The sequence below is a fragment of the Camellia sinensis genome, chromosome 1, assembly GCF_055761805.1.
Source record: "Camellia sinensis isolate YWXY chromosome 1, ASM5576180v1, whole genome shotgun sequence".
In the NCBI taxonomy this organism is placed as follows: domain Eukaryota; kingdom Viridiplantae; phylum Streptophyta; class Magnoliopsida; order Ericales; family Theaceae; genus Camellia; species Camellia sinensis.
Window position 1 is genome coordinate 62,044,849 of NC_138961.1, and position 25,608 is coordinate 62,070,456.

The 25,608-nt window shown below is 43.2% G+C and overlaps 1 protein-coding gene across 1 annotated transcript; it reads right to left on the reverse strand.

Annotated features, from left to right (window-relative positions):
• Positions 1–2,973: 2,973 nt before the first annotated feature.
• Positions 2,974–3,846, reverse strand: LOC145798696 (uncharacterized). Its single transcript, XM_082887342.1, has 2 exons — positions 3,474–3,846; positions 2,974–3,038 (listed from the first exon to the last, which is right to left on the reverse strand). The coding sequence occupies exons 1-2, from the start codon at positions 3,844–3,846 to the stop codon at positions 2,974–2,976; spliced, it is 438 nt and encodes a 145-aa protein (XP_082743468.1).
• Between the last annotated feature and the right edge of the window lie 21,762 nt (positions 3,847–25,608).

Genomic DNA, 25,608 nt, shown 5'->3' on the forward strand with positions numbered 1-25,608 from the left:
CTAGATATTGATCATTCAAATGCACTTACAACTACCGACTGAGTACACGGAGGGCCTGCTATAGCTGGTTGCTTCTTTGGCTAGCATGGTACAAGGGAGAGAGGCGTTGCTGGATCTCCACGATATCCAGGTAGTTTTTTATTTTCCACATATATTTCATTGCCACCTCACACTGTTGTGCACCGCACTATCACATTCCTACTAGTACGCTGACACGCACACCCACTGACACGTAAACCGTAACAGTCACACCACCTTACATTGCACTGATTCACTTCACTGACACACTGTACTCATACTGTACCGTTTGCACTCATTCTGCATACATACACTGTATCTGATATGTTAACATCTGGGTTTTTTTTCTTTCCAAATTCCATATATACCGAGGGCACCAGTGGCAGTAGTGGCACCAGCACCTGCAGCACCTCTTCCAGTAGCAGAGAGGAGACAGAGATAGGCCCTAGCACGTGGCCGAGTTGAACACTGAGATCGAGGTAGCGATAGGGGTGCTCGGGGCCGGAGCAATCCCTCAGAGCTCGTTTTGAGTGACGATGATACCGAGGCAACGAGTTGACATTCTGAGTCTGAGGACGGAGGTGATGATGCTGGCTCGGGGTCAGGGAGCGGAGATGATGCCAAGGCTGGCTCTGAGTCTAATTCAGATAGCGGTGCGGTTGGGGACAGTGCCCCTGAGTCTTCTCCGAGAAAGAGGACAAAAAAGGCCTTTCGAGCTTGAAATAATTGACGCCGATTTTTGTACTTTTTACTTAGTTTCTTTTTGTTTTGTAGCTTAGCACATGCATAGCTTCAGATACGTTTTACTTTTGCTTTTGAAACTTGTACTGCCTTTTGTAAAAAAAAAAAAAAATGACCGAAATAAAACCTCACAGTTTTTATGAAAAGTGTTTTTGCTTTCGCATTATGAGCACCACATTTGCGGAATGAAAATGGAGTGGAATTTAAAACCAAAACTTGTATTGTCACAGTGTTCTTAATCAGGTAATGAGGCAATCGACAACAAAAACACAAAATACAACTCGATAAACAAAGTAAAAACAACTCAAACACAGATGTACACACTTGCTAAAACCAAAAAGACTCAAAACAATACCTCAAAACACAAAGATCGAGACAAAAATAGGCTGCCCAAAACTGCCTGGCCCACAAGTGGACGGCCGGCCACCATTGGTGGATGGCAGGCCAGAAAAAGTGGACTGCCGGCCACAATTAGTGGTGTGCAGGCCACTAATGTGAAGAACCACCAGAAAGCCGACAGTTAGCCACCACTCACAACCCTATCTTCTACAAAAGGTCCTCCTTCATGATTTCTTCTCCAGAACCTCATTTTAGCTATTGTTTCTTCCACAAATGGAAACATTTCTTGCCAAGAAGCTCACGGATTAGATAGCCACTTTAGACGGCACAAGAAAGGAAAATTTCTGAGGTTTCGGCATAAATGTACTTTTCCCATTGAGCCGTACTCCACTTTGCTTTCCGTTCCTCTATGCCGCGGTCCGATGCTGGGACCCAATTACACATGTGTTTCGCTTTAGCACACAGGAAATGTGCCCAAGTCTTGAAGAATTTCGGGCATTGATAGAAACCTGGTGTGATGAGGAAATCATGCCTCAGCCCTGTTTTGGCCACGCCCAGGTTTTGGGATGGATGTGTGGGCTTACTTTGCATGAAGCTCGATCTTTGACCCATTACGAAGAGTTGGATATACCCAACTTGATTCATCGGATTTTTGACATTAGAGATAGAGGTGAGCTTCTTTGGCGAGGTTTTCGGCAACACACCCTTTGTTTATGTATGCTAGCACATTTCCTCCTTGCCCCTAGTTTTAGCAAAGCTCACATCCGGTTAATCGAAGTGGCACAAGGCTTGAAAGAGGGTAAGAGTTGTATTGGCTCAGCATTGGCCGAAACCCTAATGGGTTTGGACGCTATTCATCGACGGGAAACCAGTAGGTTTGCGGGAAGTCCACTACTTCTTCAGGTAATATTTCCCACCCTTCTTATATATGTGATTCTCACATCATTCGGTACTCATGCTCTGTTTTTCTCTAACCCCTTTTCTTTACTTTTTCTCTTAATGTACACCTCTTTATTATTTAATCTCTCTTATTTTTCATCCTTCCCTAGATATGGCTCATGGATAAGCTAAAGGTGGTGGACCCTTACTCCAAGTATTTAGCTCTAGCTTATTTCTTCTGTCAACGACTGGTGGACTTTCCCAATGAGGGATAGTGGTACAATTGGATGTGTAATAGATCGGTGCCCGACATAGCCTAGCATTGCCCCTAGCTTGATTTAGCCGAAATGAGTTACAGCATGATGCGTCAACCGGGCATACAGTTGATTGGTTTGACGCATTACGCGTTCTACTTCCCCTTCCAGTTCAGACGCCAGTTTGGACATAATCAGATTCGTCTGGGTGAGGGAATAGAATACCCGACTCCATTCCCCATTCGCGCTTCAAACCCAACTCAGTACCTCACTACTTGGAGAACAAGAGAGCTTCTGGCCCCTGCCCCTAGTTTTAGTTATGCCTTTCTGGCGAGTGCTTCGCTTGGCTTGAAGAGGAGGCACAGGTTGGGCGAACTTTGGCTACAAAGGCTTCCACAAGAACGAGCAGAGGACGCAGGACCACCTGACTCATCTATGCCCCTAATTTATTGCTTTGACCTTTTTGTTTTTAAGTTTTATGATGTAAAAGCAACTTTGATTTATATCAGAGATTTAGAGAATGTACTTAATGTTGAAATCAACGAAATTAAAGTTACGAGCACTAAATTTTTTCCTTTTGGTCCCAAAATGGTCTAAGTTGTAAAAGGTAAAATTTTGAGAAAAATCAACTTTTATTAAAACTTTTCAAAGCCATTTTCGAAAGTGATCACTACCTAACACGCACAGAATCAATCCTTAAGATGCACAGCCCCAAATCAGAAGACCACAACTACCCCTGATTTCATCCATCGCTACTACTCTTCATCTCAAATGGCTCTTCTGTTGAATCAAAGTAACACAAGCAAGCTAAAATGAACAAAGATGGCCCAATCAAATAAACAAACTGGACATTCAAGCTAGAGATGGTTATGGCCGAACTTCAGGATGAAGTTACCTACGTATCCCAAAATGGGAATCAGGCCTTACGTAGTTCGGTTCTGGCTCACTCGGGTGTTAACTCTCTCATTTTACGTTCTAACTTTTACTAAAGCCGCCTTTCCGGGTTTTCAACCTTGCGAGCTTAGTTTTTCTTTGTTTCTAATTTTTCATGCTCTAATTTTTGCCTAGGTCGCCCTTCTGGGTTTTCGGCCTAGTGAGCCTCCCAAGGGTAATATTTCTTCAACTTGTCCATGTTGATTGGTTGTGATAATTCCAAGCCATCTAGGTCCATAAGAATGACTGCCCCTCGTGACCAGATAACTTTGATGATGTAAGGACCAGTCCTATTGGGTCTGAACTTGCCCCTAGGGTCATGGATTGGAGTTCTGTTGTCTTTGAGCAGCAGATCTCCTTCCTTGAGATTCCTAGACTTAACCTTCTTATTAAAATCCCTAGCAATTCTACATTGGTAGCCCTGAACATGATACAATGCCTTCAGCCTCTTCTTATCAAACAACATTAACTCCTCAAACCTGCTCTGTTGCCAGTTCGCCTCTGTTATCTGACACTCTGCCATAACTCGCAGTGACGGTACTTCAATTTCAATTGGCAGAACAGCTTCCATGCCATAAACAAGAGAATAGGGGGTCGCCCCTGTAGATGTCCGAATCAACGTTTTGTAGCCCCAAAGTGCAAACGTTAGTTTCTCTAGCCATTCCCTGTAAGTCTCCACCATCTTCTGCAGAATTTTCTTAATGTTTTTGTTTGCAGCCTCAACGGCTCCGTTAGTTTACAGCCTGTAAGTTGATGACTTATAAAAAGCCACGTTATACTTCTCAAGCAGATTTAGCACCTTTTTCTTAAAATGTGACCCATTATTAGAGATAATTTTATTCGGAACCCCATATCGGCAGATGATGTTATTCCTGATAAACCTGGCCACATGTGACACCTTTAGCATAGAATAGGACTGGGCCTCCACCCACTTTGTGAAGTAATCATTCACTACCAGAATGAACTCATGCCCATTTGACCCCTTTGGCGTCATTGCGCCGATAACGTCTATCCCCTAGACAGAGAATGGCCAGGGTGAATTCATGTTATAGAGCTTCGACAGTGGGATATTCATGCGATTGGCATGAATTTGACACTTGTGGCATTATCGTTCAAAACAAATACAATCTTCTTCCACAGTAGACCAGTAATACCCTTGTCTGAGGATTTTTTGGGCTAGTATTACATCATTCATATGTGCTTCACATTCTCCCCCGTGGATGGCCTCCATAAGGCGCTTTGATTCTTCTTGTTCTACACACAGCTTGTGCATTCCCAGATGGCCTGTTTTGTAGAGCTTATCCCCACAGATAATGTACTGGATGACCAGACGCTGTATTCCCCGTTTGTCCTTGGCATTTGCCCCCGATGAATACACCTCTTTTTCTAGAAAGTTCCAAATATTGTAATACCAGGAGTTTTTATCTGAAGCCTCATCTATTGCAGTAACGGTCTCATAGGCTGGTGTGTATTTCTGTTCGATAATGATTGGACGCATCCTGACTCCCAACGAGATGTCTACCATAGAAGATAAAGTTGCCAAAGTATCAGCGAACCTGTTATTCTCTCTCAGTAGATGCGTGAATGTCAACTTTTCAAACCTCAGGATCAGCATATCCAAAGTCTAATGGTAAACCTTCATTTTCTCTTCTTTGACTTTCCAGTCTCCGTTTGCTTGAGAGATAACCAGGTTTGAGTCTCCGATGACATCTAACCGTATTGCCCCTAGTTCTAGGGCAGCTTCCAGACTAGTAATACACGCTTCATATTCTGCTTCGTTGTTGGATACCTTGAACCGAAGTTTGAAAGCTAAGGGTATCTAGGAACCATCAGGCGCTATCAGTAACACACTGATCTCATAAACATACTGGTGAGACACTCCGTCAAAATACATCATGCAATTTCCTCCTCAACATGCAGAATATTTTCATCTGGGAACAAGTATTCCACTGCCTCATCTCCCTCTACTAGGTGGTTTGCCAGGAACTTTGCTACAGCTCTTCCCTTGATCGAATTGCGGGTGACATATTTGAGATCGAATTTGGAGAGGAGAAGCAACCAATGGGCTAACCTACCTGTAAGTGTCGGTTTCTCAAAAAGATATTTGCCTACCCGTAAGTGACGGTTTCTCAAAGAGATATTTGATGGGATCCAATTTCGAAACCAGGATTACAAAGTAAGCTAACAAGTAGTGCCTCAGCTTCCGGGTAGCCCATACCAAGGCTAAGTAAGCCTTCTCAAGAGGAGTGTAACAGGTCTCATAGTCTAGCATCTTTTTGCTCAAGTAGTAGATGGCCTTCTCCACCCTATCTTCAGGTTCTTGAGCTAGCATGCCTCCCATGGTAGAATCTGTTACTGACAGATACAAAATCAAAGGCCTCCCCGGCTCTAGCAGTAATAACACTGGCGGATTCTCTAGATACTGCTTAACCTGCTCGAAGACAAATTGACATCGATTGTCCCGTCGGAATTTGTTTCCTTTCTTCAGGAGACCAAATAGCGGTTCACAAGTCAAGGTTAGTTTAGAGATAAACCGCCTTATGAATTGTACTTTGCCCAGAAAGCCACGCACCTCCTTTTCAGTCCTTGGTGGTGGCATTTCTACGATGGCCTTGATTTTGGAAGGATCTACTTCGATTCCCCTCTGTGTGATTAGAAAGCCCAACATTTTTCCTGTTGTTATGCCGAAGGTGCATTTCTGCAGGTTTAACCTCAATCTATATTCCCTGATCCATTGAAAGAATTTCTCCAAGGAGGTGTAGTGGCCCTCTTGATCTTTGGACTTGATTATCATGTTGTCCACATACACTTCGACTTCTTTGTGGATCATATCATGCAGAATGGTGGTTGGCGCCCTTTGATAGGTAGCCCCAGCATTTTTCAACCCAAACGGCATGACTCAATAACAGTACGTGCCCTACGACGTTGTGAACGCAGTTTTCTCTTTGTCCTCGGGAGCTATCAGAATCTGGTTATAACCAGAAAACCCATTCATCAAGGAGAGCAAGGCATGGCCCGCAATGAAATCTACGAACTCATCAATATGCGGCAACAGAAAGTCATCCTTCAAACTGGCTTTGTTCAAGTCCCGAAAATCAACACAAACCCAAATTCTGCCATCATTCTTCAGCATCGGGACTATATTGGCCAACCAAGTCGGATACTCAGATACCAACAAGAATCTTGTATCGATCTGTTTGGTGACCTCCTCCTTGATCTTTAGTGTCCAATCTTAGTGAATTATGCGCAGTTTCTGCTTCACTGGGCAAGGCTCAGGGTCAAGAGGGATCCGGTGCTGTACAATCTCAGGGTCGATTCCAGACACGTCTTCGTAGGACCATGCGAAAACATCTTTGAAATCTTTTAGTAAAGCGACTAAGGGCTCGCATTTCTCCGAAGACAATGTGGACTCGATTTGGACCAAGCATGGATCCTTCTTGGTGCCCACATTAATGGCAATGATTTCATCAATACAGGGCTTAACATACATTTCTTCCTCTTGATCAATCAAGTTTTTCAAAGCCAGGTGAATTTCTTCCCCTTCGTTTTCATTAAAATTTTGAAAATCTTGGTCAATACAATAAACCAACGGCATAGAAAAGTATACAAAACCTACAGAGTTCTCATTCAAAAAGTCCAGATCATCAGTTACAGACTCAAAAGAAAAGCTGAATGAAGACCTAGACAAGACTTTGGTATCTGGGTTACCACCTCCAGAAATACCAGACTCAAACTCAGAAGAACTTGAATTCGATCCCTACCCTACAGATTCAGTGGAATCAGATTCCAGCTTATCACTCGATTCAGAACCGGACAGATAGCCCCTCTCAAGCTGCCAGGTAAGATATGGTGCCCCTGATGCATCCAAAATGCCACTAGTTGGGTTCACACCCAGTTTTTTCCTGATCATGGAGACAGTAAAGTTATCCCCCAAGTTCTTTAGGCCGGCCATGGGATCTATCAAGAGACTAGCTAGTGCTACCCCTACTCTAAATTCGTTGCCATTTGAGTTACTTTCCATGCTCTGTTTAGCTTTGATGCTCCATTCAACCCTTTTCTCATCCTCATTGTCCTGCAGCTGTAGATCAAAGAAGATCTCGAACCCAGGGACACGTTGCTTTGAGGAATTTACCCAAGGCTCGGGAAAGCCACAAAAGGGGAAATCCTCTCATTCCTGAACAAAATGGCCATTCAATGTCTCCTGGATTGGCTTGTGGATAAGTTCATAACATTTTCCAGCTTTCTTGGCCTTGGCCCTGCCATTCATCTCTTCTTCATTCCTTATCCAGTCTTCCTTAGTGGGCACATAGCCCAGTCCAAAGGCATGTGGGTAGTGTAGCATGTTTGTCAGTGCTACAACGTCTTTCTGGCCACTTCTTCCGAGTCCCATTCCTGGGACGTGATGCAATTTGTTCATGAAATAAATAGACTAGGCGCTGACATACATGCCTTGGTGCGCGGCTAGAATGGTCTGCATTACCCAGGCTTTAGCCAGAGTAAATCCCGAGAGGAATACATCCTCTTCGCCATGGTTGATCTCCAGCACTGGCATAGTTACCTCTAGCAGAGGATCAATGGATGAATTCCCAAAAACAATCGTTACTCCTTCCCCATGAGGGTACTTCAACATGATGGAGAGTGGAAGAGACAACCTTTGCATGGTGTAACCAGGGTCTCCCTAATAACAAATTGAAAGTGGCCAGCACATCCAAGATGTGAAATTCGACCTCTTGCTCAGCTGGGCCCACCTGGACTCTGACTTGCACTGTGCCCATGACCTCTCTACTTTTGTTATCATATGCCCCATATTACTTGGGATGTGGAAACAAAGTCCACTGGTTTAAGGCCAATTGCATAGGTGGTGCGAGAAGGATAGACATTAATGGCTGAACTGGTGTCTACCAACACCACTGACACCCATTTCTCCTTGCATTCCACAGATATGTACAACGGTTTGTTATGAGCCGAGCCTTCTAGCGACAACTCTTTGTCAGAGAAAGTAAGGGTTGGCCTGGCACCACTTGGAAAAACCAAACCCACAAGCTGCTCGGGCATTGTGTCAATGGACAATTTAGCCTTGTCCATTGCCAACAACACTGCCTATCGGTGTACCCAGGAGGCCATGAGAAGACCCCAGATAGAGATGTCAGCTTGAATTTTCTTGAGTAGTTTCAATACTACCTCTTCTTCTAGTTGTTTCTCTTTCTGTTTCTCAGCTTCTCTGTCTTTTCCAGATGCCTTTGCTTGATTTAGGTATGGCGACTTAAAATACCGCCCACTTCTTATCAGATGGTCTATTTCCTTGGTGTACTACGTATTGTTCGGAAGGCAATCGCCCCAGTCTTCGTCGGTGTGGGCCATATGCAAATCATTATCGTCTCATTATTTGCCCTCAACGGCCGACAAACAGTTGTTCGGCTCTACTTGTATCACCTTTACATCATAGGTACCCCCCTCAGGGTGTTGTAACTTTACGGTTTCCTGGCTATCTTCAATCCATTCTCGTTCAAACTGCTTCAGTGCAGCTTCTTGTTCGGTATCCACATCATTCACAACGCCCACTTCCTTGGCTGGGTTTTCCACACTAGTGCTTTCTGGCAGCTTTCCTTTCTCATCAGCCTTTTCGGCTACTACAGCTATCTCTACTTCTTTTCCATTTGGCTCAGCCCCGATTTCTTCTTCCTTATCTAGCTCCGCAGATGTATAGCCTCAGATAGGTTTTATTTTGCTCTGAAACTTGTACTCCTCTTTTGTATAATTAAAAAAAAAAACCATGATCGGAATAAAACCTCGTAGTTTTTTTTTTTATTTATAAAAAGTGTTGTTATTTTTGCATCATGAGCACCATATTTGCATGAAAATGGACCGAGATTGAATTGGCCAAGAGCACTTGATTGAAACAACGTTCTTAATCAGATAATAAACTGATCAACAAACGATATATAAACTACAACATGCAACTCGATAAACAAAGAAAAAACAACTCAAGTACAAATACATAAACTGGCTAAAACCAAAAAGACTCAAAACAAGACCTTGAAACACTCAAAGATAAAGACAAAACACATGTTTCCAGCACTGCTCAGCAAACAAGTGGACGGTAGGGTTGAGAAAAAGGCTGTCGGCCAGAGAGAGCTTATTGGCTATAGAGGGTGGCCTGCCGGGCACAAGAGGTGGCATGTTGGCTACCAAAGTAGCATGTCGGCCACCTGCTAGCCATCTGCCAGCCACCAAATGTGAGAATCGCCAGATTATTGACAGTTGGCTTCCACTCATAGCCTTATCTTCTACAAAAGGTTCAGCTTCATGAATTCTCCTCTAGAACTTCATTTCAACTGGAATTTCTTCCACAAATGGAGCCATTTTTCACCAAAAAGCTCTCGAATTGGATAACGCCTTTAGACGGCCTGGAAAAGTTAAATTTCTGGGATTTTGGCATAAATGCACTTTTTTCGTTGAGTCGAACTCCACTTTGTTTCCCATTCCTTCATGCCGCAACACGATGCTGGGACCCGATTACACACATCTTTAGCTTTGGGGGACAAGAAATATGTGTAGACGTCCCGAACGTGCCGGGAAAAAATCCCCGTTTTGTTCATTTTGGGCTTACTACAGTAGCGGACTCAAATGTCACGGTTCTGAATCTAATCTCACAAAGTGCAATGCAAGACCAATAAATCACCAAAGAGTCCAAATCTGGCAAATCGTTTTGGAAAACTGATTTTTTGTAAAGAAGTGCCAAACATGGACTACTTTGCCAGATATAGAGTCGCCACCTAAATATTTTTAAAAAATTTAGGAAACCCTGACTCATTGCCTAAGGCCACGTGTCCGTCATCACCAAAGTTGCCTCGGCTCGGGAACTTGGGTATGATTAGGGCAGGTCATGCAATGAGCACCCCCGCTCGCCCGATCAAAGATCAGCCACTACTAAACATGATATCTTGTTTTTGAAAAACACATGCGTTCTTATTCCGGTTTATTAGCCTAGAATTACTATGTGATGCGCACAACACACAAGTATAGACTAGATCGCCTAAATTGGAACGAAACATCTCATGTTTGTTTGTTTGAAAATGGTTTAAAGGTGCTACTCGCAAGTAGGCTAAGACGTGGATTTGCCACCCTCGGGTGGGCTTAAGAAAACATGATTTTGCCACTCTCAAGTGGGCTTAAAAAACTCGCATATTGATGAATTGTTCCCATTCAAGTAATCCAACCTTCACCCACAGGCATTCAAGCAGTTATATCACATAAGCAAATAGCCTCATGGCAAGCATGCTATCATGGTAACACTCACACTCATGCAAGATGCTAAAGCATAAACACTTACCGAGTACTCCAAGCTAAAACAGAAACTAGTTAGTAATCAATGCATGATCCTAATTCATATTAAAATGGCTAATGCAACACATGTAAAAATGCAACTATAATAGGCTCGGCTATTCTAAAATGGCATGTGGAATGCAACTTGGTACATGTACTCAAATTGGAATTGAAATATAATGCAATTAGTATGATGCGTCGAGCCCGGTGCATGCAAGACAGATGAATGAATGCAAACATGCGAGCATAAGTATGCTAATTGAAACATGCCTAAATCTAACCATCGAAAGAAAATAAATAAAAGGGAGAAAGACGTGGGGTTGGAAGACATTCACACACTCACGCACACTTATTACAAAATTGGCCCTCTCGACGGAAGGTCCGAAAGAATAATACAAATTAACTAATTAACTAACTAATAAGCTAATTAATTATTACACAACATTTAACTAATTAAACAAATTAATTAAGCTATTAAAGCAGTAAAGAGGCCTCGAGAAGAGGGACAAATGCATGCATTCTCGGCTCCGCTCGGAAATCTATCACCGTGCTCATGCTGCCTCTGTTTACACTGCTCTGCGCCTCTGAAAACTGGACAAGTCTCAAGGATGCTTTTGAATCACCTTCTGGGTTCTATGAGAGGCCATCGGCCAATTGGATCAGGCCATCGACCACTTATGGATCTGTCGGCCAACAATGGTTAGCCGATCGGCACTGAAAGTAGCCGACCGACCATTTCTTCCTAAAGAATGATGTTTTGCTGCAGCAGAGGACAAACAAAGCATGGCAATACATTTTCAAGACAATGTTTGCATGACCACCCTCCTTATCATATTTGAGACTTAAAGGAGTGTAGTCCCCGACCCTCGGGCCACCAATCACACATTTCAATGCATGATGGCCAAAGGAGCCAAATGTGCAATCCAATATCAAATGAAATGCACAAAACACATAAGGGTCCCAAACCTCTATCATGCTTGATCAAGAGGCAAGGGATGCACACATAATGCAATGCAATCTAAGCATGCAAGCAAGACATGCAAACTACTTAAGCATGTTACAAGTATGCAACAATATCACATAATGCAACTAGTATATAATAGGCATACAACCTAAATATGCAAACATGCATAGCATGCAACAACATGCAAAATGAAACAAGCATGCAACGACATGGTAAAATGGAATTACACTAAAGATGGTTGGGCCTCAGTGATGCCCAAAATCAGTGGCCAAAATGCTAACATGAAGATACCGAAAACACACACAAGCTTACATGCCAATTGGCTCACCAATTAAGGTACTAAAGTGCAACTCTTAAGAACACTTAGAGAATGAAAATCATGGAAGTGTAATGACACTAAGTGCACTGAAATAAAGCAAGAAATGATGCCAAATCATTTAAATAATACAAGTATGGCATGGCAGGGTCCCTAAAGCATGAAGCTATCAAAGAGGACTGCACATGAGGCATGCACTACATGGAAAATATGCATGAACTAAGCATAGACAGAGTTGAAATGGGTCTTAACAAAGACCAAAATGTGCTGAGATGAGGGCCCAAAGACCTAGGCATGCAAGCATACATACTTGGCCACCAACTAGGCAACAAAAGCACAACACTCAAAGGCACTTAAAGCATGAATGAAGTGGGAATATGGCAATGCCACATGCTCTGAAATCAAGTATTAAATGATGCCAAATCATCTAAATAGCTCAAAGATAACATGCATGAGGCATCAACACACAAAGCTAGCAAGGCCAATTGCACTACAGCTATACAAAGCATGAAGGATATGGCAAAGGCAACCTAAACTAGTCCTAGTACATGTTAAAATGAGACTAAAACATGCAAGGAAGGAAGCCAAAATAAGCTAGCTTGAAGGGCCAAAACACGAATCATTTAAAGGCAATAGGGAGGATTACTCTACTCCTACCAAGACCAATCATGAGATGACTCAACCAGCAAAAATCAGAGTTATATCATGGCATAATAACCCCCAAAACACATTGAGATGATGGCTCGCAAGCTATGGCATGAAGGCATACACAATGACCCATGTTAAGGCATAAAAGACCAACCCTCCAACGCATTGAATGAATGACAAATGCAAGTGTATGGCCACACTACATGGAGTAAAATAACATTACAAATGATGCCAAATCATCGAAATAAGCCCAGCAATGCATGCAAGGGGACTCAATACACAAGGCTAGTGAGCAAGATTGAACCATGGCTATTCAAAACAGGCCATCCATGGCCAAGACAACACAAATCAGACCTTAAACATGTTAAAACATGAACAAAGTCTTCTCAGAGCTAAGCCAAAAGCATCCTAAATTGACATGTCAAGGCATGAGATACACTAGGCTATTTCATGGAAATGCACTACAAGTGTATGAAGCATGTAAGGGCCACCCAAACCAAGTCAAAACAGATTTATGTCATGGCAAAACAACCCCAAAAACCCACTGAGGTGGACTCAAAACAAGCATAGGATGACATGCCACTTCAAGAAGCAAAACAAAGCTAGTTTATGAGGCTTACACTACAAGTGTATTAGGCATGCATGAAGTGGCAAAACCAAGTAAAAACAGAGGCGTGACACATTAAAATAGGCCCAAATATAAGCTAAGAGCAAGCCAACACAAGCTTAACAAAGATGTCCAAACATGAGGCATATATGATAAGTATTGAAGACAACAAGGAAAGGGGGTGACCCTCTCCTTCTTGGGACCTCAAAACACCATCCTCACCACTCAAACAAGGTGGTCCCGAAGCTCACAAAAGAGGCACAAAAACAAGGCCAAACAAGGCCTAAGAGGGGGTAAACAACCCCAAACACAAAAGTGGCCTTAAACAAAGATCAAAAGCATGCAAAAATAGAAATTTTATCAGTAGAACACTAAGCTTAAAACAGTATGCAAGATAGGCTAAAAGCTAGTGCAAAAATGGGGAATATAAAGCAATAGTGCTCACCCTTGAAGACCTTCTTCAATACTGCAATTCCAGCCAACTTTTTAAGCTCAAACCAGTCCAAGAACACCAAAAACAACTTCAAGTGGCCTCAGCAACACAAGCAAGGTGTTTGAGTGTGTGTTTGTGTACAAAAGTGAGACAAATCTACACTTTAAGGCACAAAACAAGAGAGAAATGAAGATGTATAGATACAAATGTGTATGTATCACTCAAACCCTAATTTTTCAGAACCAGAGGAGGGAGGAGGAGCCTCCCTCTTATAGAGATCAAAAGCACAAGCTTCTCCAAGAAGCTAAGGGCCAAGGAAATCCCTCCATACACGTGTATGGAGGATAGCCAAAATGCTTGCCAACTGTGCCAGTTGGAAGATACAGCTGTGAGGGAGCAGGAGAAAATCTGCTGACCAGAAAACTGGTCGGCCGGCTACTTTTTCTCGCTGGCCGGCTACGTTGGTTGCCGGCAGGTGGCTTCCAAGGCCAAAAAGTGGTCGGTAGGTGCCCAAATTGAAGCCCCAGAAGTTAGCTTTCCAATGGCGCCAACCTTGCATTAAAATTCCATCTATGCAAAACGTTATGCCCGTTTTAGTGAACCCACGCAGTTTCGATCCAACCGGATTGATGTCCTACTTCAACCAATCATATCTCCCCCATCCAGACTTGGCTTTAGGAGATTCTTAAGTGTAAAATGAAGCCCCAGAAGTAAGCTTTCCAACAGTGGTGGTCTCATAGTTGAAATCCAAGTATTCATAAGGATAGGCCTGATTTAGCGAGGACCGCTTGACTTTCTCTTAGCGATTTATACCCATCTTCTTCTTCAACTTGGTTTCTTTCCTCTTCTCCTCTTTTCTTCAACTCCAAACCCCTAAATAAGGTGTTTTGAAAGATTTTTCAAAGATTTCAACTCTCTTTCATTCATTTCCACTTTGTCCTTGCTCGGTTTACCAAAAAGCGTAATATTTAACGAAATGCGAGCGTTGGAACATCGTAGGAACTTTATTTTTAAAATATTTTAAAAGAGAGGGTTTCAAGGACTAAAATCTTTTGATCAAGATTTTTTTGGTCCAAAAAGGGGTATGAAGTTGAGATTTGACTCTCTCTCCTTGCCGAAGAAACTGAACCTTTGCCCTGCTCACTTTTCACCACCAAGTAAAGCATCAGTAGTGCCCAAGTCTTAAGGGCGGTAAAAAATGGCGTGTCTACAGTTGCCCCTCTTTGACAGAACTTGGAAGTCAAGAAATGACGAGAGTGAATGTCAAAGCCCAGAGACGACCCATTTTGACAAGGCCGAAGACTTGGACAAACAAACAAAATACAGATAAATAAATGGTTGCCCCCACAGGCTGCCTACGTATCACTTTACAAGGAATCAAACCAGCGTAGTTCAGGGGCAGGATGCAAAATGTTATGTAGGAAGATTTTGATAATTGGAATTATACGATATGCAAAACCGGTTTGAAAGTTGGACTTATACACTGCGCGATGCCGGTTTGAAAATTGGACTTATACACTACGCGAAGCCGGTTTGAAAATTCAGGATTTATGCAATGCAATGCAATGTAAAAATGCAATGTAATAGCTGGGAAGTGAAGGTACCTTTCAGGGGCAATTGGCAATGACTTATCTCGGCAATGTCCTACCTCATGCTGATGTGGGAATCTTCCCCTTATTCTCGGTTAAACCACAGGTACTACTTTTCTCCCTGACTATGGTCGCAGCTTTCCCTATTCTCCAACAGGGTGACAGACTAGGTTAGTTCAGTATCCAGAATTGAGGCGCATACATATGCTATCTCAATCTATGCGGCTGCCATACAAATTTCAAGCCGAGGATACACCCCTGGGTATTTAAACCAGACTTTAGTCTCAGAAATCCCGAACCTTTGTGTTCTAGGCATGAGCCATTCAAACTCTAGTTTCCACCGTCTCAGTTGGTCTCCTAGGAAATCACCGCAAACACAGGCAGGTGGCTTTACCAGACCACTGGAAGTCGTTTGGGCACGACAAACACCAACGGAATTGCACCTTTAGAGGATTTACGATCTCCTAGATCGGAGAGTGCACAAGACAGTGCGAAGTAGAGATGCAAGATTTAAGGTCTCCTAGACCAGAGGATTTAAGGTCTCCCAAACTAGAGGAGTGCACAAGACAGTGCGAGTGGAGAATGAATGCACAAAACAATATGATGCAGGTTAAAATACACAAGACAATGCTAACATGATGCAGAAAACAGTGCGATGCAAGAGTGAATGCACAAAACAGTGCTATACAGGTGCACAAGATAGTGCGATGCAATGCACTAACAAGTACAGGTAAAGTGCGCAAGATAACGCGATGCAATGCACAAACAAGTGCAGGTAAGGTACGCAAGAAAGCACGAGCAATGCACTAACAAGTGCAGGTAAAGTGCGCAAGAAAGTGCAAGTAATGCACTAACAAGTGCTACAAGCATTTTCTATGAAAGAGAGAGCATGTAATGAAATGCACAAAACAGTGCGATGCGCAAGAGCGCGAGTGTAAACTGCACAAAATAGTGCGATGCGCAAGAGAGCGCGAGTGTAAACTGCACAAAACAGTGCAATACGCAAGAAAGCGCGAGTGTAAACTGCACAAAACAGTGCGATGTGCAAGAGAGCACGAGTGTAAACTGCACAAAACAGTGCGATGCGCAAGAAAGCGCGAGTGTAAACTGCACAAAATAGTGCGATGCGCAAGAGAGCGCGAGTGTAAACTACACAAAACAGTGCAATACGCAAGAAAGCGCGAGTGTAAACTGCACAAAACAGTGCGATGCGCAAGAAAGCACGAGTGTAAATTGCACAAAACAGTGTGATGCGCAAGAAAGCGCGAGTGTAAACTGCACAAAACAGTGCGATGAGGGTGCACAAAAGAAGTGCGATAAAATGCATTTTCTATGCAAATGAGAAAGAATGCAATTTCTATGCAAGAGATACGAGCATTTTCTATGCAAGCATGGGGGGCATTTTCTATGCAAAAGACAGGCATGTTCTATGCATGAATCATAACGATGCATGGCATGCATGTAACAGAAGTGTATGAAAATGCACATTCTATTCAAGCGAGGTGGCATCAAATATGTACTTTGGTGCCTCCAATTTACCTCTCAGAGGACTTTACAACACACTCAGCTCAAAAAGGGCACACCTTGTTCATATTGGCGAGAGATAACATCTGTTGCTGCTTTAATTGCCATTCTGACTTGTCAGGCTTAAACTTGGGGTCGAGATACACTCATGCTCCAGAGAAAGGCCAGGCTTGACGAGATGCACTTGGAATGCAGTCTCGGAATTTGCTGGAGTTGAAACACACTAAGATGCTCCAAATTTTCCCTCTTTTCTTTTGCTTTGCAGTCCAGAACCTATATAGCTTCAGATAGGTCCTTGTTCTACTGTTCTCACATGACCTGGGTTGAACCCTGCGGTTTATGAAAGAACAAATCTTGTTTTGCACAAATGTGGAGAATGGCACAGCACTCTGAGCACAAAACGATTTATTTTTTGAAATCGAGAGATAATTTTTTTTTTTTTTTACCAGGTATTGAGCCTACGACTGAACACAGCATACCACGACTCAACAAAGGGAAAGACAAAGGTAAAACAACCTGAACAACATCTGTTGACACTCAAAATGACTCAAGACAAGAATCGAAACAAACCAAAAAAAAAAAAACACACACACACACAACACTCAAATGTGTTCCAGCAGCGAGAGACCTCTTAGTTCACGAGGAGCCAATTTCTCTGGATATTGTTTCCCATCCTTTCTCATTTGTGTTTCTCACATCACTCGGCCCTCAATCTTTGTTTTTCTGAAAAAGCCCTTTTCATCACTTTTTCTCTCAATGCACATCTCTCTATTCTTCAATCTCTCATTTTTTATCCCTCCCTGGGTGGTTGATGGATAAACAAGAAGTTGCGGGCTCTCATCCCCTAGCATTCTGCAACCGGGTGTGTAGCCAATCTGCAGTTGACATCGGTTGACGATGCTCTGCTGGGGAGTTTGGACATGGTCAGATGTGTCCAGATGAGGAGTGGAATATCCTGATCCATTCCAATTCATGCTTTGCACTTGGCTTGATATCTCGCTGCTCGGAGGGTGAGATAGCTTTTGGCCCTTTTGTTGTTAGCTTCAGTTGTGCCCTTCCTGGCAAATAGAATGCCCTTTCTGGCAAGTAGAGTGCCCTTTCTGGAAAGTATGTCGACAATGGGGAAAAGACAGAACTCCTGACTTAACTGTGCCCCTAGATCATCATTTTGACCATTTTTTTTGCTTTTGCTTTCTGTTAAAACAATTTTGACCAAAATGAGAGTCAGGTTAACATGCTTATTCAACTTTCTTGATTCAAAAATCATGCAAGTTAGGTTATGAGCATTGAAAATTTTTCTTTTTTAGGTTTAAGAAATGGTCCAGTTTTAGAATAATTTTCGAGAGAATTAGTTAACCTCATTAAAAATTCTCAAAAACTATTTTTGCAAATAGCCACTGCTCGACCAGCCCAGAATTTACTCTTGAGATACGCAACCTCAGATCCAAAACAATGGAAAATTGCCCCTTGTCTGAAGGACACTGCATAGCAATGGAATGTTGCCCCTTGTTTGAATTGCACCCCAGCACACTGTATGGCAACGGAAGGTTGCCCCTTGTTTGAATAGCACCGCAACACACTGTACTCAGTCTTCAGAGTGAAGATCACAATTGGACTCTCAGATACAGAGAAGACCAAGATGATCAGAACCATTCCATGGACACAATCGATTTAGAAGTGTTTATGGCTGGACTTTAGAATGAAGTTGCCTATGTATCCCAAACATGGGAATCAAGCCTTACGTAGTTCGGGGTTAAGGTACACCCAGGTATTAATCTCTCCTTTTGCGCTCTAACTTTTGCCAAGGCCGCCCTTCTGGGTTTTCAACCTCGCGAGCTCTGTTTCTCTTTCCTTTTTTTTCATTTCTTTTCTTTTTTTTCTTCGCTTTTTGTTCTCTTTTTTTCTTTTTCATTTCTTTTCATTTTTTCTTCATTTTTTGTTCTCTTTTTTTTTTCTTTTCTTTTTCTTACTCTAACTTTTGCCTGGGTCGCCCTTCTGGATTTTCGGCCCAGCGAGCCTCTCAAGGGTAAAAGTGTATCTTGGTCCATGTTGAATGGTTTTGAAATCTCGAAGCCATCTGAATCCAGGAGAATGGTTGATGTTCGCTGATGATGTAAAAGTCCACCCAATGGGGGGCTGAATTTTCCCCTAGTTTTGTGGATAGGAACTCAGTTGTCCTTAAACAAAAACTTTCTTCTTTCCTCCCTTCTGGGATTTGGCATTCTTGCCAGTCTTCATTGGTTTGCAGAATGATCCATCTTTGGCTCTTCGAGCACATCTGACATTTTTGCCCCTAGTTCAAGGGCTATTTCTGATCCAGCTTTGCAAGCTTCTTTTGATAACACCTGATCTTCTTGATCTGATTCTTCTTGCCCTTAGTTCATGGGCTGCTTCAAATCTGGCCACACAGGCCTCGCATTATGGTTGACCGTTGAACATTCTGAATCCAAGTTCAAGGTTTGAAAGAAAAAGGGGTCAAGTTTTGAGGCTAAGAGTGATCCTATGCTGCACAATCTCAAGAGCGATCCCACACAAGTTTTCGTAGGACGGCGTAAAACATTTTTTGAAATCTTTTAAGAAAGTGACTAGTCGCTCGCGCTGAAGACAATGTAAAACCAATCTGGATCAAGCCAGGATCCTTCTCAGTACTCACATTAACAAGCATGATCTCATTCATTAAGGGCTTACCATGCCTCTCTTTCTCTCAATTGATCAAATTTTTGTCATCACAATGTTCAAAAAGTTTTGAAAAACTTAGGTCAGTGCAATGATTTCAAGGCACAGAAAAGTAGGTGAAAAGCACTGCCATTTCATTCAGATTTCTGGCACAACTGGCTTCAAGGCAGAAACAAAATCAAAAGTGTGAAAATCACTGCTGTTTCATTTAGATCTGTTGGCACAACTGGCTGCAAGGAAGAAACAGACTCAAAAGAAAGCGAAAAGACAAACACTAAACAAGCAAGTGATGTCCGAGGTAACACCCTCGAAATCACCCGACTCTAACAAAACAGGACTGACTCGATATAACAAGACAGACGCAACTGACTCGGTATAAAAAGACTAACTCAATACATCATAACAAGACTGATTCAATACCCAAGTCAGAAAGCAAAATTAACAGCATTTGTACAATGCTCAAAAGAGTGCGGGCCATCCATCACATCTGGAGTAAACTGTGCGCCATCCGCAGGTAGTTCATCTCCCGATCACATCACATTATCCCCCAAGTTCACTGATCCAGTGCTGATAGACTTTGCAGGACTTGGTGCGACGATGACCTCCTTATCAATCAAATCTTGTATTTTGTGGCTAAGACGAAAACACATGTCAGTGTCATGGCCAGCTTGTTAATGGAAGGCACAGTACTGGCCAGCATCATGACTGGCTGGAAGACGACCAGGGAGAGGCCGAGACTCAAGGGGTTTGAGATGGCCTTATCCAACGAGGATTTGGAGAGCTTTGGACAAAGGCATGTAGAGGGCATGGAAGACCCTCTGACCTCGGGGTGGGTACTTAGAGGTTTGTGGAGTTTTGCTGGATGCATCGGCAAAGGGATTGGTAGGCGTTGACTGGGTTTGCTGATCTCTTCTGAGCGCGGGATTAGAGTTGAAAGGAACATTCCTGGTACGACGGCCCTTCTCCCGGCTTGCCCCTTGATTCAAACGGCTCTCATTCTGAGTGGCAAAAGTGCCATCCACAATTTTTGCAACCACTGTAAGCACTTGCTGTTTGTTCAGTCCTTCGGCTTTCAAAGCCTCAACGGTCCACAAAAGGTGTTCATGGGGATCAATGCCTACCCCTACTTTGTTCTTTCCACTCGCCTCCACTTTGCCAAAGAATCGGGTTGCTATATCAGAGCGGGGTTCTGTTGTTATTGATACGCCACCACCCAGATCTGAGATGGCTTCAAGTTGAACATTTTCAATTGCAGCTTGCCCCAAGATTGGAGAGCCTCTTGGCGTGAAATTTCTGGCATGTGATATGGTCGATGACGGAGCCAATATCCCAAAGGCCAGATCTGCCACAGTTCTCTGAAGATCTTCAATCATTCTCATCAGCTCAGAAGTAGTGGGCTTACGAGTTTGAGATGATTGGGGTTCAGATGTACCCATCATGCATAAGTCCATGCTTTCCAGGATAAACACCTCAGGCTTGGGTAAATGGGCCGGGGTGATGTATATGCTCGGGTTGTAGGCAGATGGGAACATATGGATGAGGTTGAGGTAGGCAGGAGATGTTTGGTCATTGGGGTTTGGAGGTGGAGCTATCGTCCAATTGTCGATGAGATTCTGGACCTCATGACGAAGGCGGTAGCAACGATCAGTGCCATGACCGCACTGTTGATGGTACACACAGTACTTGGTGGGGTTATGTTTAGCTGGGAGTGGGTCAGACAGAGGTTGAAGATCGAGGGGTTTGAGATACCCTCTTTGCATCAAAACTTTTAGTGCGCTAGTCAGGCTCATATAGAGGGGGTGAAAGTTCTACCCTGAGCTCAGGTTGGGTCAGCTGTTTGTAGGCTTGGATTGGCAAAAGGGTCGGCTGTGACGATTGTATTAATCTCAATGGGTTTGGGAATAGTGCTACTACCAGCATTGGTACTCCCTGCAAAAACCCTCCTTATCGGTTCACTTGTTCTGGGAATGATCCCACTATTGAACGTATTCTCGATCTGAACCCCCAGTTCATGCAAACTTTTGAAAGTGAATAGTGGAGCAACTATCAACTTTTGCAACATATCATGCTCAGAAGGGCGATCTGTCATCTACGCTGCCTTTGCTCTCCACCTTGCAACAAATTCCACAAAAGGCTCTGTCGGGTTCTGGCAAGTTGCTTCAAGCTCTTGGATGGTCATTTCAACTTGGGTATTGTAAGAATACTGATCAACGAAGGCCTCAGCCAATTCTTCCCATTTTTGCTTCACTGTATTCTCCAATTTGGCATACCAAGCGGCTACTACACCCGACAGGGTTCTTCCATACAGAGAGAGTTTATGTGGCTTAGTCAGACCCATCGGCTTCAGGACATCCAAGAAAAGCCGGATATGTACCATAGGATCTCCAGACCCATCGAAACGGTCAATATATGGCATTTTGAATCTATTTGGGAGCCGTACGGCAGCCTCGGTGTACCCATCCTCAATGTCGGGAATGGAGTTAAGGCCCTGTGCCTTTTTGAATTACTTCTCAAGGTTCACAATTTTTACCGCGGTCGGATCGAGGTCATTAGCATCAAGGGGATAAGGCCTCTCATTAGGCTGCACCAGGGGCCTGAAAACTCGGGCTTGAGCTAACCCTTCTCGAGGATCTGGACCCTGCAAATCTTCAGCTGGCGGAAGTGGGTCAAAGTTCGGCTGGGGTCCTGAAGCTGGATGTGAGGCGGATGCCTTAGATGGGCGTTGTGTTTCAGCACTAGTCTCATCCTGCATGGTAGTTCCCTTATTTAACGCTGCTATCACGGCCACAAATTTTTCTGAACCCTGTGCCATCATGGGTCTACTGATGACGTGACTGGTGACTGTCGGATCAAATGAACCAATGAGCCGTGTCTGGCCCTTATATGCCTTACCACTGGCGAAGGAAAACTGGTGGCCCTTGAACTGAATCTCTGACTTGACAAAGTCTATCAATACAAGTCCAATGTACCCGGCGGATATTGGAGCCTTCTGAAGCTATGGTTCCAAGACTACCTAGCAAAAGAGAAAATAGGCAGCATCTCAGCCCAATTTCACTAGAACAGATTTGAGCACAACTAAATGACTGTACTTTTTACTGAATTATGCCCCAAAATTCTGCCTCAAATCTGATACCCTCAGGTAAAACTGATTCCCCCAAAATATTGATGCCCGCAGGCCTGATACCCAGACTTGCAAACTGATACATGCATTCCCTGTAGAGACACACTCTAAAAGCACATAACAAACAAGTGAGAGCCAAAACACCCCTATGGAGGGGTAGGGTTTCCCTGTCCTAGTTTCGTCAAGAACTAGGGTTTCACTACGCACGCAGCGGTTTCAACCAACCTATAATCGGGTAAGCAACCTGTCCTAGCTTGGAATAGTCACTACAGATTCTGAATATGCACTAGGTCGAATGGTCAAAAAGGGTGCCCCGGTAAAATCAGGATTTGTGTTCCCGTCGTGGCAGAGCCTGTAACCGGTCAGCCTTATAGCACACTCCTCAAAGCGAGCCTCCGGCAAACCGTTCAGGAATAGCATACGGCAAACACGGTGTCCTAGGCGCACCAATGCAAATGCAATGCAAGGAAAAACATAAGTGTAAACAAAACAACATATCATGAGTTCGAGTCAAGTTCTCTAAATCCCCAGCAGAGTCGCTAGAAACTGTAGACGTCCCGAACGTCCCGGGGAAAAAATCCTTGTTTTGTTCATTTTGGGCTTACTACAGTAGCGGACTCAAATGTCACGGTTTTGAATCTAATCTCGCAAAGTGCAATGCAAGACCGATAAATCACCAAAGAGTCCAAATCTGGTAAATCGTTTTGGAAAACTGATTTTCTGTAAAGAAGTGCCAAACATGGACTGCTTTGCCAAATACAGAGTCGCCACCTAAATATTTTTGGAAAATTTAGGAAACCTTGACTCGTTGCCTAAGGCCATGTGTCCGTCATCACCAAAGTTGCCTTGGCTTAGGAACTTGGGTACGATTAGGGAAGGTCATGCAATGAGCACCCCCGCTCGCCCGATCAAAGATCGGCCACTACTAAACATGATATCTTGTTTTTAAAAAGCACATGCGTTCTTATTCCGGTTTATTAGCCTAGAATTACTATGTGATGCGCACAACACACAAGTATAGACTAGATCGCCTAAATTGGAACGAAACATCTCATGTTTGTTTGTTTGAAAATGGTTTGAAGGTGCTACTCGCAAGTAGGCTAAGACGTGCATTTGCCACCCTCGGGTGGGCTTAAGAAAACATGATTTTGCCACTCTCAAGTGGGCTTAAAAAACTCGCATATTGATGAATTGTTCCCATTCAAGTAATCCAACCTTCACCCACAGGCATTCAAGCAGTTATATCACACAAGCTAATAGCCTCATGGCAAGCATGCTATCAAGGTAACACTCTCACTCATGCAAGATGCTAAAGCATAAACACTTACCGAGTACTCCAAGCTAAAACAGAAACTAGTTAGTAATCAATGCATGATCTTAGTTCATATTAAAATGGCTAATGCAACACATGCAAAAATGCAACTATAATAGGCTCGGCTATTCTAAAATGGCATGTGGAATGCAACTTGGTACATGTATTCAAATTGGAATTGAAATATAATGCAATTAGTATGATGCGTCGAGCCCGGTGCATGCAAGACAGATGAATGAATGCAAACATGCGAGCATAAGTATGCTAATTGAAACATGCCTAAATCTAACCATCGAAAGCAAATAAATAAAAGGGAGAAAGACGTGGGGTTGGAAGACATTCACACACTCACGCACACTTATTATAAAATTGGCCCTCTCAACGGAGGGTCCGAAAGAATAATACAAATTAACTAATTAACTAACTAATAAGCTAATTAATTATTACACAATATTTAACTAATTAAACACATTAATTAAGCTACTAAAGCAGTAAAGAGGCCTCGGGAAGAGGGACAAATGCATGCATGCTCGGCTCCGCTCGGAAATCTATCACCATGCTCATGCTGCCTCTGTTTACAATGCTCTGCGCCTCTGAAAACTGCACAAGTCTCAAGGATGCTTCTGAATCACCTTCTGGGTTCTGTGAGAGGCCATCGATCAATTGGATTAGGCCATCAACCACTTATGGATCTGTCGGCCAACAAAGGTTAGCCGATCGGCACTGAAAGTAGCCGACCGGCCATTTCTTCCTACAAAATGCTGTTTTGCTGCAGCCGAGGACAAACAGAGAATGGCCATACATTTTCAAGACAATGTTTGCATGGCCACCCTCCTTATCATATTTGAGACTCAAAGGAGTGTAGTCCCCGACCCTCGGGCCACCAATCACACATTTCAATGCATGATGGCCAAAGGAGCCAAATGTGCAATCCAATATCAAATGAAATGCACAAAACACATAAGGGTCCCAAACCTCTATCATGCTTGATCAAGAGGCAAGGGATGCACACACAATGCAATGCAACCTAAGCATGCAAGCAAGACATGCAAACTACTTAAGCATGCTACAAGTATGCAACAATATCACATAATGCAACTAATATATAATAGGCATACAACCTAAATATGCAAACATGCATAGCATGCAACAACATGCAAAATGAAACACGCATGCTACGACATGGTAAAATGGACTTACACTAAAGATGGTTGGGCCTCAGCGACACCCAAAATCAGTGGCCAAAATGCTAACATGAAGGCACCGAAAACACACAAAAGCTTACATGCCAATTGGCTCACCAATTAAGGTACTAAAGTTCAACTCTCAAGAACACTTAAAGAATGAAAATCATGGAAGTGTAATGACACTAAGTGCACTGAAATGAAGCAAGAAATGATGCCAAATCATTTAAATAACACAAGTATGGCATGGCAGGGTCCCTAAAGCATGAAGCTATCAAAGAGGACTGCACATGAGGCATGCACTACATGGAAAATATGCATGAACTAAGCATGGACAGAGTTGAAATGGGTCTTAACAAAGACCAAAATGTGCTGAGATGAGGGCCCAAAGACCTAGGCATGCAAGCATACATACTTGGCCACCAACTAGGCAACAAAAGCACAACACTCAAAGGCACTTAAAGCATGAATGAAGTGGGAATATGGCAATGCCACATGCTCTGAAATCAAGTATTAAATGATGCCAAATCATCTAAATAGCTCAAAGATAACATGCATGAGGCATCAACACACAAAGCTAGCAAGGCCAATTGCACTACAGCTATACAAAGCATGAAGGATATGGCAAAGGCAACCTAAAACAATCCTAGTACATGTTAAAATGAGACTAAAACATGCAAGGAAGGAAGCCAAAATAAGCTAGCTTGAAGGGCCAAAACACGAATCATTTAAAGGCAATAGGGA

Bases quoted from the DNA above. Each gene is read 5' to 3' on its own strand.
- LOC145798696 (XM_082887342.1), bottom strand. From the start codon at position 3,846: ATGGTGGAGACTTACAGGGAATGGCTAGAGAAACTAACGTTTGCACTT. The intron at 3,039-3,473 runs GCAAGTTCAGAC...TGTTCATTTTAG, and splicing joins TCCAATCCATGACCCTAGGG to CTTGCTTGTGTTACTTTGAT.